Source organism: Myotis brandtii, unplaced genomic scaffold (genome assembly GCF_000412655.1).
Source record: "Myotis brandtii unplaced genomic scaffold, ASM41265v1 scaffold796, whole genome shotgun sequence".
Lineage (NCBI taxonomy): Eukaryota > Metazoa > Chordata > Mammalia > Chiroptera > Vespertilionidae > Myotis > Myotis brandtii.
Genome location: NW_005371207.1, coordinates 1,813,484 through 1,826,488, shown reverse-complemented (window position 1 = coordinate 1,826,488; position 13,005 = coordinate 1,813,484). Strand labels below are relative to the sequence as shown.

At 36.1% G+C, this 13,005-nt stretch overlaps 1 protein-coding gene across 1 annotated transcript in view; it reads right to left on the bottom strand.

The window, feature by feature from the left end:
• UBAC2 (UBA domain containing 2) overlaps positions 1–13,005 on the bottom strand; it is a 121,220-nt gene that overhangs the window by 15,825 nt on the left and 92,390 nt on the right. Inside the window, 2 exon segments of the mRNA XM_014531225.1 lie at positions 8,057–8,104; positions 11,669–11,792. Coding sequence (XP_014386711.1) covers positions 8,057–8,104; positions 11,669–11,792 — 172 coding nt within the window.

Below are 13,005 nucleotides of genomic sequence, written 5' to 3'. Positions count from 1 at the left end.
GGCTTCACCCCCCGCCCAGGCCTAACGCCTCTGGCCCAGGCTTTAGGCTTGGGAAGGGGCCCCCTGCAGCTCCGATGGCTGGCTCAGGCCCTGCCCAGGAGACCCCTGGCTCAGGCCCTTCCTATGCTGCTCAGGGCCCACACGGGGCCTACCTCGGAGTGACCTGGGTGCCGATGATGTTCTCGGGACCCAGGCCGCTGGGTGCCTATATATGCAAATTAACCGCCATCTTTGTTGGGTTAATTTGCGTACTCTCCTGATTGGCTGGTGAGCATAGCGGAGGGATGGTCAATTTACGCGTTTGTCTATTATTAGGTAAGATTGTGACATAAAGAAGATCAGGGGTTAAATGGGGAGGGCTGTTGGGTGAGAGGACAGAGAGCAAAAGGAATAAAAAAAATGTTCAGGGTAAGGGGACAATTTTCTATCCTGATGTGGTGGTGGTTATACAACTGTATACAATTACAAAAATTCATCAAATCGTACCCTTAAAATTGGTGAATTTTACTGTATGTAAATAAAACTTTCATAAACAGAAAAAAATATTTTTTTTTCATAAAAAAGCAAATGTGAAGATCTAGAAAGATCTGGACATTTCTAGACACATTAATCTTTTAAATTCTATAAACGAGGCAAGATTTTAGCAGACTAAAAACAATCTTTACCAACAAAAACTTCTGATACCTTGAAAACATTTCCAGCTAACATAAACTAATATGAGGAGACTTTTTGATAAGCTATGCTATTGTTTATAAATAACGCGTATACTCCAAATAACATGTATTTATTTTACCACAGTTCTTTCCTATATATTATTATCAAGATAGAAGAGAAATATCAACACAATCAGCCCCAAAGAGAAAGAAACATTAGACACATTTTTAAAAAATCAGTTTAAAGATATTAGTTCAAGGCTTTCCATCTCTGTAGGAAAACAATGTGAAGACCCCTGGGGAAATGCTCTATGCTGCAATTTACATGATCATCTACCAGTAACCATCTAAAACTAAAAAGGATGGCTGTTTTCTTGACAACCTCTTCTCTATCTTTATTTCTTTTTCCTTTGACCAACAGCACTACTGAACTAGCTAAATATATTTTAAATTATCCTTTAAACTTTCTCAAAGCCATTCTTTACTTTCTTTTTCTTATACACGACAATGAGAGAAACACTGTTGAGTTTGTTGAAGGTAAGGTTTGAGCTGTGTCTTTAATCCATTAGAAGGAGGACCAGTTAAATATCTTGATGAACTTAGGAGAGAAAGTATAGCTAAAAGTAGAGGCTGCCAATGGGACAAAGTTTTCTTGGATATTGGTTGGCCCACAAAATTCATAGGGAAAGCTGCAGAAAGCTGTCATTGACATGTGTCTTTCAGCACCTCTGCGTGCTTTTAAAATTTCTTCATATCCAGGATCTCTCTCCAGAATCCTATCTCCACTGATGATCAACAGGGCCTCATCTCACTGGTATAGCAAAGGGAAGATCTAAGAACAGCTTTGTACATAAGTGTCTTGAAGTTGAAGCAGACATGGATGAGAGCCTTGAAAATTGCACTGTAGCCCTAACTGGTTTGGCTCAGTGGATAGAGCGTCCGCCTGCGGACTCAAGGGTCCCAGGTTCGATTCCGGTCAAGGGTATGTACCTTGGTTGCAGGCACATCCCCAGTGGGGAGTGTGCAGGAGGCACCTGATCGGTGTTTCTCTCTCATTGATGTTTCTAACTCTCTATCCCTCTCCCTTCCTCTCTGTAAAAAATCAATAAAATATATTTAAAAAAAAAAAAAGAAAATTGCACTGGACCAGGATGAGAGCACCTGGCCTTTGGTCCTGGCTCTATCACCTATCAGTTGTGCAACCTGATCTTTAAAATGGGAAGACCCAGTTCTCTACCTCTGTAGAGATGGAGTCAAGAACCTAGGAAGGCAGCACACCTTGAAAGCATCCTGACAATCACAAAGTATCACAGTGTTTTATAAAACAGAGATTATTTTGATAATATTGAATTTTGAAACTCAACAATTATGTATAGAATGTAGACAAAATGCCAGACATTGTGCTAGGCACTAGGGATTATAAGAAATAATGTCTAACTCCTAAACTGGAGGACAGGGCTGACTCAGAAAAAACTTCAGAGTCGGGACTTAAATGAATATAATTTTTTTTTTGGAAAAGAAGGGACCTAATGATGAAAGAAGGAATAGAGTTGAAAGAAACTGCATGTGGCTATGCAAAGCTATCTCTTAAGAGCATAGACACTAAAGCTAGGGAATCTGCATTTGAATCCTGTCTCCACTACTTATCATCTTATATTCTTGGCAAATTACTTAAGTTCTCTGTGCCCCAGTTTCTTCATCTATAAAATGGGGATAGCAGTCCCTACATCATCAGCCTTTTGTGAGAACTAATTAAGATAATATTTGTAAAGTGCTTAGAAAAGCGCTATCTTAGTCTGCTTCTTCTAGGTTATATCGTATAACAAATTATCCCAAATTTCAGTAGCTTATCACAAAGATTTATTTCTTGCTCATCTTACATGTTGACCACAGCCCTGCTGCATGTGTCTTCTTCACTCTGGGATCTGGGCTTCTGTCTGGCACAAGGTTTTCTCATGGCAAAGGGAACAGAACAATGGTGGAACCATGCAATGCCTCTTAAAACATCTGCTTAGAAAGCATTCATTCCTGCTGCCATTTTTGTGTCTAATTTAAGTCACGGAGTAAAGCTTGATACTAATGGGGCATGCAGAAGACCTGTATGGAGGGACTCAGGAGAGGGGGGCATCAAATATTTTGAACAAACAAAAGTATTTGAAAAAATAACATAATCCATCACAAATGCCTGGTATGTAGTGTGTTTGTTAAAGAAAGTGGTTGCACAATGGCACAGAATCCTGATATAGGACAAGGTGTTTGGGAACAGTAAAACATTCAGGGTCACTAAATCATATGTATGGTACACAGAAGTGAGAGACGTACCTGAAGAGGCCACATTTAGAAAGAATTTGAAAGGAGGCTAGGTTTTTGACTACAGGTTAAAGATGTGTTGCAGTAATAAAAGTGTTTATGGCTATATTTTATAAGGCACTTCTGTGCCAGTTTTATCAAGACATTGGTGTAACTTCATTTGTTTTCATTAAACATTTAAAAATCAAAGTCTACTAGTCACTCCTTTCCTTTGTAATCCCTGTCTAATAAAACATTCCTTGTCAGCCCTGGATTGGGTTGCAATTGCCTTGATAAGGCAGAGAACAGGTTTCTCTCAGTAGGCCAGGCTACCTGAGTTCAGGATAGGGGAAGGGGACTTGGAGAAGAAGGAAGGGGGGGTGGGGGGGGGTAGACAGAAAGTATGAGTGAATCAATGTTAGGGAGGAGGTACAATGTACTGATAAGCACTTGATTCAGTGTTGGCTTTATATATACTATTTAGTTATAAGAAGGTGAAAGCAATCTCTAAATATGAATGTCTTCTAATATCTTCACAAGCTCAACCAACCTCACAACTCTAAACAGCCTTGACTTCCTTCTGCAGCGTTTGTCCTCATTTTCGATGAACTGCTAGAAATAATCTCAATCCCTAAAATTCAACTGAAACCCCTGGGCATCAGATGTGTTATCTGACCTGCTACACTGTACCCTTCTTTGGTCAACCTGGAGAAGAAATGTAAGGGAAGAAAGGATAAGTAACAGAAGAAAAGGAAGCATGAAGAGAAGAGAAAGACATGAAAAGCAAGGGAAGGCACAGAGGACCTAACATCCCATTCTCATTCACTAAGGGAGTTCCAAAACTTACTCCAAAGTAGTTCAGATTTCCACAGACTATGCTAGTCCTTAATGTGATACCTTGACTTGGAAAGCCAATCAACATAAGGTTCTGTTCGGTGCTTTTTCTTTTACAGACACCACAGGACAATGTTTTATTTTGTTGTCTGTAAAACTACTGTGGGGGGTAGAGAGAAAAGCAAATCGCAGCCTACAAATGAGCCATTCTGACTCCTTCAAAATTGCTCATTTTCCCCTTCTCCTTCTCTGATTACAAATCTTAGTAAGACTTCTATAATCTTGCACCATCACAAAGTTTTTTGTTTGTAAAGCTTGAAAGATCCCCACTACCTACAGAAAAAAATACAAATTCTGACCACATTCAAAGTCCTCTAGGTAATCTGGTATCAATCTATGTTTCTAATTTTATTTGGTAGGACAGATTTTTTTTCACACTAAGGGTGCTTAATCACAAGAAATAAAAGTCTAAAATATTGTACAAAACAGGTACAAACACAGGAAACGGGCAGAACGTAAAGGGATATATTGAAGGGGAGAAGCCTGGAGTCTGAGAAATACAGGCCTGTTTGTTAATTCACTCAAATATCTTGAAAGAAAACCGAATGATGAGAAATATGTGAATTGTAAGAAAAGAAAATCTGCAGAAGCAGGCCCTTTCTGTTTTAATCATGCCAAAATCAGCTCAGACTTCAGTTTTTGAGAATTAGGGTACATCCCAGTGGCAATGACTCACTATTATGATTCATAAAAATGGCAGAAAATGAAGAAGTGCAGACATAGTGCAGACAAAGTCTCACTGCAGAACCACAAACAGAACTTATTTATAAAGTTCAATAAGTAAGAAATATTTTCTCAAAGGAAAAAAGTATTAATGTGTAACAAGATTAGTGACTAAAATATATATAAAAGAGCACCTATATTTTTGAAGGTCTCTCACCAAAGACATTAAGAACAGTTAAACATCATGGTGAGAATATGAGGGAAGTAGGTGTATACTAACGTTTTTAAATTTCTTGCTTAAATGGAAATATTTCACTTGGCTGCTACAGCCAAGCTTTCCAATCACAATTTTGCAACGTTTCATGAAAACAGTAGTATTTTAAATATTAAATGTTGGTATTAAAAACCAGAATTGCCAATGAGTGCAACATAAAAACAGTGTAACATAAAAACATGTTATTAGTGATACATGTGAATAAACTCAAAGTAATCTTAAAGCAAAACTGAGTGCCCTTACCTTTCCTAAAGGAAAGGTAGCAGCTGGAATCTCTGCTGGAGTGACAGCTGTCCTAGGCAAACTAATTTATTACCGCTCCCGGTAAGTTAACCACTATTTTCCCCTCTCAACCCAGGAAAAAATTTTAGTCCTTATTTCTTTCTGTGATACCACTGAAGACAGAGTGTTGGATCACACCTAGTAAAATATGACACTGATGCAATTTATCAACCTCCTCCTCTTTTAATCAGTGGGGCATTTTAAAGTTATTTATGATCATTTAAGAATAACTGACACAAGGAGCAAGAAAACATTTATGATCAGAAACATTTATGATCATTTAAGAAACATTTATGATTATTTAAGAATACCTGACACAAGGAGCAAGAAAAACTAGCCTAACCCAAGTAATCCACCAATAACTAAAGAAAATAAGCTAAATTCAAAGCTGGCAGCTTTCCAGAAAACATGAGTAAAGTTTTTGGTTTCTATGACAGCAGGTAACATATGACTTACGTTTTACACAAATGTCTTTTTTTAAAAAAGCTTTCTCTCAAAAAAACAACACATAATTGCCAGATTGAAATAAAATTACTTCCTTAACACAGACAGTATGTTAAGAGAATTAATGGCTATAATGCTAAAAAGGAGAAATTCCATCAACAGGTTTTCTAACATTCCCCCCAAACACTGAATACCATCTGTGCATTTCTTTTTGGTAGTAAGAATTTTATTTTATTTTTAGTATTTTATTTAGCGTTAAAACAAAAAAAAAGGAAGTCACTTGATATACATGGGGAGAGGAGAAGTCACGTTGAGCAACAGACATCTGGGACAAGCTGTGGCTTTGTGAATCTTAGACTTTGATCCTATAATCATTGGTGTGTAAACCGAATATTCACAAATAATTTTAATATTCTTTATAATTATCCTTATCTAAAGTATAGCATATTATATTAAATATTTCATAATAAAATGTATTTTCCTGAAAAAAAGTCAGAAATATTAAGTTCTTAACAAGCACTGATATTATGGTACATCATGAAGAAAAACTGGGTCTGATTTTTTTCACTAATATTAATCATTTGAAATAAACATAGTATCATCTGATTATGGTGGAATAATAATAAACAAGGCTGATGTGAAGATTTATCAGATTTGTGTTCATGGTGAGAGGTCAATAACAATGGCTGAATTAATTACTGTAAAAAGTGAAGATTCATTTGGCTCAGAAGTATTTATTAATAGTGGGATTATTTAAATGCTAAATTTATCTGGAAATTACATTCCAAATGCTGTGTAATTCTATTTATTCTTCTGAAACAAGGGAATTTTATGTTAAAAACTTGTTAAACTTCTGATTCTTAAAAAAATTAAAATAGCACCTTATTACCTGTTAAGCATGTGTACTGAAAAAAAAACCTGTGCCTTCACATGTGTATTTTAGATTTTAAAAAGATTAAAAGGGATGAAAAACGCAACTGCCAATTCTAGAGTACTGAATGTCACAAAATTAAACTACCTGAGGTGTCAGCTAGCTCTTAATTTAAACCAGGAGTCTGAAAACAGAATTAAAGAAAGACAATGAGATGTCTTAAAACTGAATCACATAATGAGTTATTAAAGAAGTATTTGGATAATGAGAACAAATCAATCAATAGTAAATTAACACGATAAAATACGTTACTTCACAAATTCTTGAATGTTTTAGAAAAATATCCAAAACAGGAGTGAAATCACCACTACTAAGAGAAACAAAATGTATCATGAACGAAACAGTAAATTCTCATGCTGCTTTAATGATGAAAGCAATGAGCTATCTATTTTCACAGGCTAGTTAAGTAGCTGTCAATCAAACTAGTAGTTCAAGTGGAATGACATTAGACTAGGGAGAGCCTGGCAATTGTGCCCATGGACTCATTCTGATGTCAGGCTGTCTCTAAGTCACCACAAGTCTTAAGAATACCAGGTGGCTCAGATGGTTCAAAGACCTCACAGTGGAGTTCAGTGCTGTGGTCCTAAAGCAAATCAGGTATCTGGTATCTTATGGAGAGGGAAACAAAGTGACTTCAATACCCAGAATTTTGCCTGGAAACTGTGGGGAATGAAGGATTAAGTTGTATATGAAAAGAACAAACACAAAGGAATAATACACAGAGCATAAAGGAAGGAGAGAAGTGAGCAGGCTTAAAATAATGACACATAGCCCAAAATACCATTCATCGGAAAACCAGTTATAGTGATAAATCACTTAAAATGAAAACGTCTATAGTAGACTGCATAGTTATTTCCAAAGGTCTCTTTGATGTTTATATATTAGTATGAATCTATTTTGTAATTTTATTTGATGTTTCCAAGAAAGAAATTAAAACTATATTCCATATAGTTATAAACTTCTATTTATATAAATTTGAGGGTTCAAATTTAAGTCATGGATGAAAAGTAAAGTTGAATTTCATGTTCTAGATGTCTCTTTAAATACCTCATAAGTAGAGTTTAAGACAAATGCAGCATGGGGATGGACGAGGTGAAGACATTCTAGCAAAAAGAATGAGGACACCACCCCAATCCTCAGGCTCATTCACTTCTCCCTCTCTGGCCGCACACCCCAATGAATCTTTTGTCAGTTCCAATCCACCTGACTTTCCACTTGGCCTTGTTTTTTTCCTTTGCATGACAAAGTCTCTTAACAAAACAAGAAGAATACCTCTTATTATTTTTAGTAAACCCAACTTCTTCATTTTCTTTTTCTGTCATTTCTTTCCTACTATGAGTTCAACTACTAATGTAATTTTAAAATAACACTGACAATAAACTCAGCTAAAACTTGCATCAAAGTTACCTTGAAAACTAAGACAAACAGGCCTCCTTCACCTCAATTGTCCATGTAATCAGCCTTTTTATTTTTTTTTATCACTAAGGAAGTAGCATTGAGACAGAACCCAATATGGTTAAAAAATGTTGGAGAAAACTGAATATGACCAATAATCTAAATATGACATTTTCCTTAAAGTTTATTCAGAAAAGAGAGGGAATAGGGAGGGGAGGGAATCACACTTACAAGTCCACTTATGGCTACAATCCAGATGTAGGAACCAGAGGTGAAAAGCTATAAAAGAAAAAAAAGGCAACTAAAAATTAAATTCAACTGCCAGTCACAGCATACTAATGTTTACATAATTATAATCATAACCATTTATGTTAAGAATTACTTATATATCATAATATAAACAAATAGAAAATTAATAAATATCAATTCCATTATTTAAAAGAAAATAATATATATTAATTTTTCTCTTTTTTAACCAAGACCTTCACTCTTCATAGCTAAAATGCATTGGTTGAACCTGGCCCACTCCCATGCAAAGAAAAATAAGTAAAATTCATGCATATTCTCATTTACAAATGTAGATTAGTTAAGTAAAATACCACATATAAAGGAATTATTAGAATTAACAATATAAAAATATGTAGTCACCATCCAATGTTTGATGTTAAATGATATGCAATATTAGCTCACATAATTTTCTCATTTTAATTTCTCATCACAGCTACTCTAAATTTAGATGGGAAGATCTCAAGTATATAGGTCCATGTTCAATGCTACTCTGTGTAACTGTTGATATTCTCATCCCAGTTCCTCCAAGGAACAGCAAACTAAGTAGTGATATCAAAGTTAATTAATGGCAAAAGTAATTAGAATTAAGCCTCATGAAATCTCTCTCCCTTTGCTTTCTAAATCATTTACATCCAAGTGTTGTGCTCAGGGTTAAAAAAAAAAAAGTCATAAGACATTTAAAAGGATTCCTGCAAGAAAGTAAAGATCTGTAATCTAGTGTTTGTTCACATTTAGATCTTTAGGTCAGGAATTTAAGTACTTCTGCTCAGACAGAAAAAGCAGGATACCCAGGTTCATTGCTGACACTGTGCTGGATGGAAACCTCAAAGTTCTACACATTTATACCAAGATACATGGAAAAAAAAGATACATAGAAAGAAGACAGACACAAAGGTAAACAATGACAAAGCACAAGTCAAAGGCCGCTGACAGGCTCTGCGATTGCTAGCTTAAGTAGAAATGAACGTTGGTTGCTACTTTAAATTTAATCCCTTGATCTAAAATTTAATCCTTTGATCTACCACGAATCATTTTTCAGTTTAAATGACTGGTAGTAACAAGGATGAGAATTATTCTATTTAAAAGAAAATATTTTTCTGTAGTTTTCTTCTAAAAATATAAAGAATAATAAAATAGTTAACACTTTCATAGCACTTCTGTGCCAAGTTGTGATCTTAATGCTTTTCATACATTAAACTTACTGAATCCTCCTAATCACCCTGAGTGGTAAGTCCTATTATTAACTCTATATTACCCATGAGAAAACGGAGAGGTTAAGTAATTTGCTCAAGGTCAAAGAGCTGGTGGGTGGTGGAGCTGTGAGTATATACCCCAGTGGTCTGGCTCAACAGCCCTGTGCTTATGACAGCTCCATTGTACTATGGCTCATACACGAGAAAGATGAATGTATCATTAATTCTGTTAATAAAAAATTATTTCCTTTGGACTCTTCAACCCCTCATTATATTGCATTTTTAGTCCCAACTGGGTCTCTGCATGTTTTGACAGTGTGTATATTTTCTGACTCCTTAACTACAGGTTATCACAATTCACTTCATTTCATCCTCCCCATCCCTAGCATACGGCATTACATGACTGTCTCCCAAGCCATCTGATATTTAAATAACTCTTCACAAACATTTTTGTTCTTCTGATAATGATTAAAGTCATTCGTTCATCAAATGTCTGTGGCTTCAAGAAGCTGTGGTGTGGAAGACAGAAAGGAACAGAAACATGTGCAAAGATTTAGAGGGGAGTGAGGGAGAGAGGAAATAAGAACTTTGAGAAGAAGGGGTTGATACTCACTTCCAGGGAGGGGTGGGAGTTGATACTGGATAGGCAAGAAGAACCCTGATACCATTCATGTTAAGGACTTTAGAGTTTATCAAAAAGTCACTAAGGCATCTCCACCTCTACTTTCTGATACCAACTTCCACCTCACCAAAAAAACAAAACAAACAAAAAAACACAAAATAATTTCAGAACACCAAAGGTAGTAGCTAGAGAGACATAAATTATTCATTAGTAAGAACCAATGGACTTAGTTCTTATTATCTGTTCAGATTACCCTAAACACTCAATACTATGATCTCTAATCTTTCAAATGACCCTGTAAGCTAGATATTATCCCCAGTTTACATATGGGAAAATGGGGGCTCAGAAAAGGTGATAGACAAAGCAAATAATTATCAGAGCAAGTAATTAAACCAAGTCACTTTGGCTCCAAAGACTTTACACAATGCTCCATTGAATTTCTACTCCATAATTAATAAAACAATGTTTTTCACCCTCAAAGATGGTCTATAACATTAGAGTTGGAAGGAACTATAGAGTCAACATGAGGCTCAGAAGACTTCTATGACTTGACCCAAGGCACAGGCTAGTGAGTGACACATTAGAACTAGAACTTGGGTTTCCCGCCTCAGGTCCAGGGCTCTCTTCTACCACTGCTTTCTGCCTTCTGATGTAACATCATAAAAAAGAAAAAGAAAAACACCCCAAAACATGTCACAGCAAATCCTAGTAACTGCAGAAATAAGCTATTACATTATATGAATATTAGGAAGGATAGGGAGACTGTAACACTATGCAGGTTGAGAGATGAGGAATAAACACATTTCATGAGAAACGGTTGTAAAAGTGATCAAAAGAACACCCACCCCAGATGAGCCATTGATAACAGATGAGAGCAGACTAGAGAAGTTAGAGGAAATGCTAAAGGTTAAAAGGGGAGGGAGGAGGGCATTTTACAGAGACACTACTATCTGGTTTGATATATGTGGGAAAAGGAATGTTATGAGTATTAACAGTGGATCAAAAGGCCAAGCTACACATGGTACCACAGAAAATAGCATAATAAAAGTTTTATATCAAAAGCTGTGAGTGCAAGGAAAGTGACAAGTACTAGTATTACAGGTAGAAAACTGAAAATCATAGGTATCAATGGGCCTGGAGCCCAGAAGAGAGTAATCAATATTTTGTGAATATTGGTAATAATAACTTTTTTCAATTTAAGTCAAATAATAAGTACCCTAATGGTCTTCATTTCAAACCATTTAGCAGGTGGTGGCATTGCTGTCATGCCTATGTAACACAGAAGTTGTAAAGCTGATAAAGCAAAGCCCAACGCTTGAGTTGGTAAAACATATCTGGTTTCTTCTTCAGAGTTTTATTTGTGACACCATATTCAATAAATTAATTTTGACAGTGATTTTCCACTTTCCATCTTTTGACTCTTCTCATTTGTTTCCACTTCATACTATGATTTTGAGAAAATACTTATACGCAACTGTACAATTAAAATATTTTCCACTGATACGAATTACAGTGAAAGCTCTTATCAGATTCTAAAAGCTATGAAAGTATTCTAGTACCTTATATACCTTGATGTTCTCATTCTGTAACACTTCCTTTGAACATTTGATATAGATCATAAAGCCAAACTTATGGGAAAAAACACTGTTTTCAAGGAGATCAAATGAGAAAAAGACCAAAAAAAGAAAAGAAAAAAAAGATCTGGTTAAAGAAATGTGAACATAAAAATGCATACTATACCTGCAGTCCCAATATATAAATCAATGTCTTGTTTGTGATGGACAACGGGCCCAGAATATGTGCCACTTGGACTCTTGGTATGGAGCAGTAAAATGGTACAAACAGAGCAAACACAGGTGCCAGGCTATGCAAACAAATAAAGAAAAATCACTATAGTATAACACTCCATTTAAAAATACCAATGGCTAATATGTATTTGATGTAGCACTGCTTATAATTTTACTTCAGTATGAAAGCATGATCTTAGATACACATATACAATTTGCCTTCTAAATGTGCATCATATCTGAAATAATTTGCACTGTATATAACATTCTTTAAATTTAATCCTTGTCAACTATCCCAAAACTATTGCAAAAAGGTGGTTTAGCATCTACTAATTAATTGTCAGGCATTGTGAGAAAATGTAAAGTTGGTCCTATGATTCTTCCCATGAATTACTTAAAATCTAATGAAAGAAAAACCAAAAGCAATAACACATTATAATGTGTCGTGGTTAAGTCCAAAAGCTTCACTTCAGACTTTGTCCATATATCACCACAGCACTTGACATCCCTTTCACTCCTGCCCCCTACCTTCCTCAAATTCCTTCCTCATTTTGTCTTAAACATTGTTTCTTGCTGGTCTCCCTATGTTTCTTCTACCACTCTTATACCCTCTCTAAGGCTCCCTTATAGTCTTTTCTTCTTGCTCCAGTCTTTCCTTGTATAATCACAAGCCTCCATGGCTAGAATTAAGAAAATGAAGTGAGTCCCAGACTGTCTGCCTGTCCCCTCACCTGGGTTATAAAACTCAATTTGATACCCTCACCTGGACATATTAAAAAGTCACAAGCCATGAGACTTAAAAGTCTTTGCTCTAATCCATTTCTTAACATTGTTAACAGTATTTTCTTCCCAAAACACAACTCCGATCATGCCACACACCTATTTAAAACCCTTTCTTTCACAGACCCCCAGTATGCAAAGAGGAAAGTGAAATATTAGCATGAAATAGCAAAGCCCTCCAATTCCAGTGTAGTTTCCCACAACTGAGTCCTCTCTGTTCCCCTAACCTGGCCCCTCCCTCTCATTCCCATCCCCCACAGATGCTCCTTGGGCACACTAGGCCCTTATTCATTAACATGGGTTATTCTTTCAACCTAAATGTCCTTCTCACTTTCCTAATGAGGACACTCAACTCTTTTCAGCGATTTCTCCAGTTCCTCTTGGTGGTGAGTAGCTCTCTTCTTTGCCCTCAAAGCTACCCCAGTTTCACTGTTTCAATAATCACCTGGGCACTCTGTAAGAGGCAGTAGGACAGGTATAGGAGCTCCATCTATATCTATGAGTAAAAAG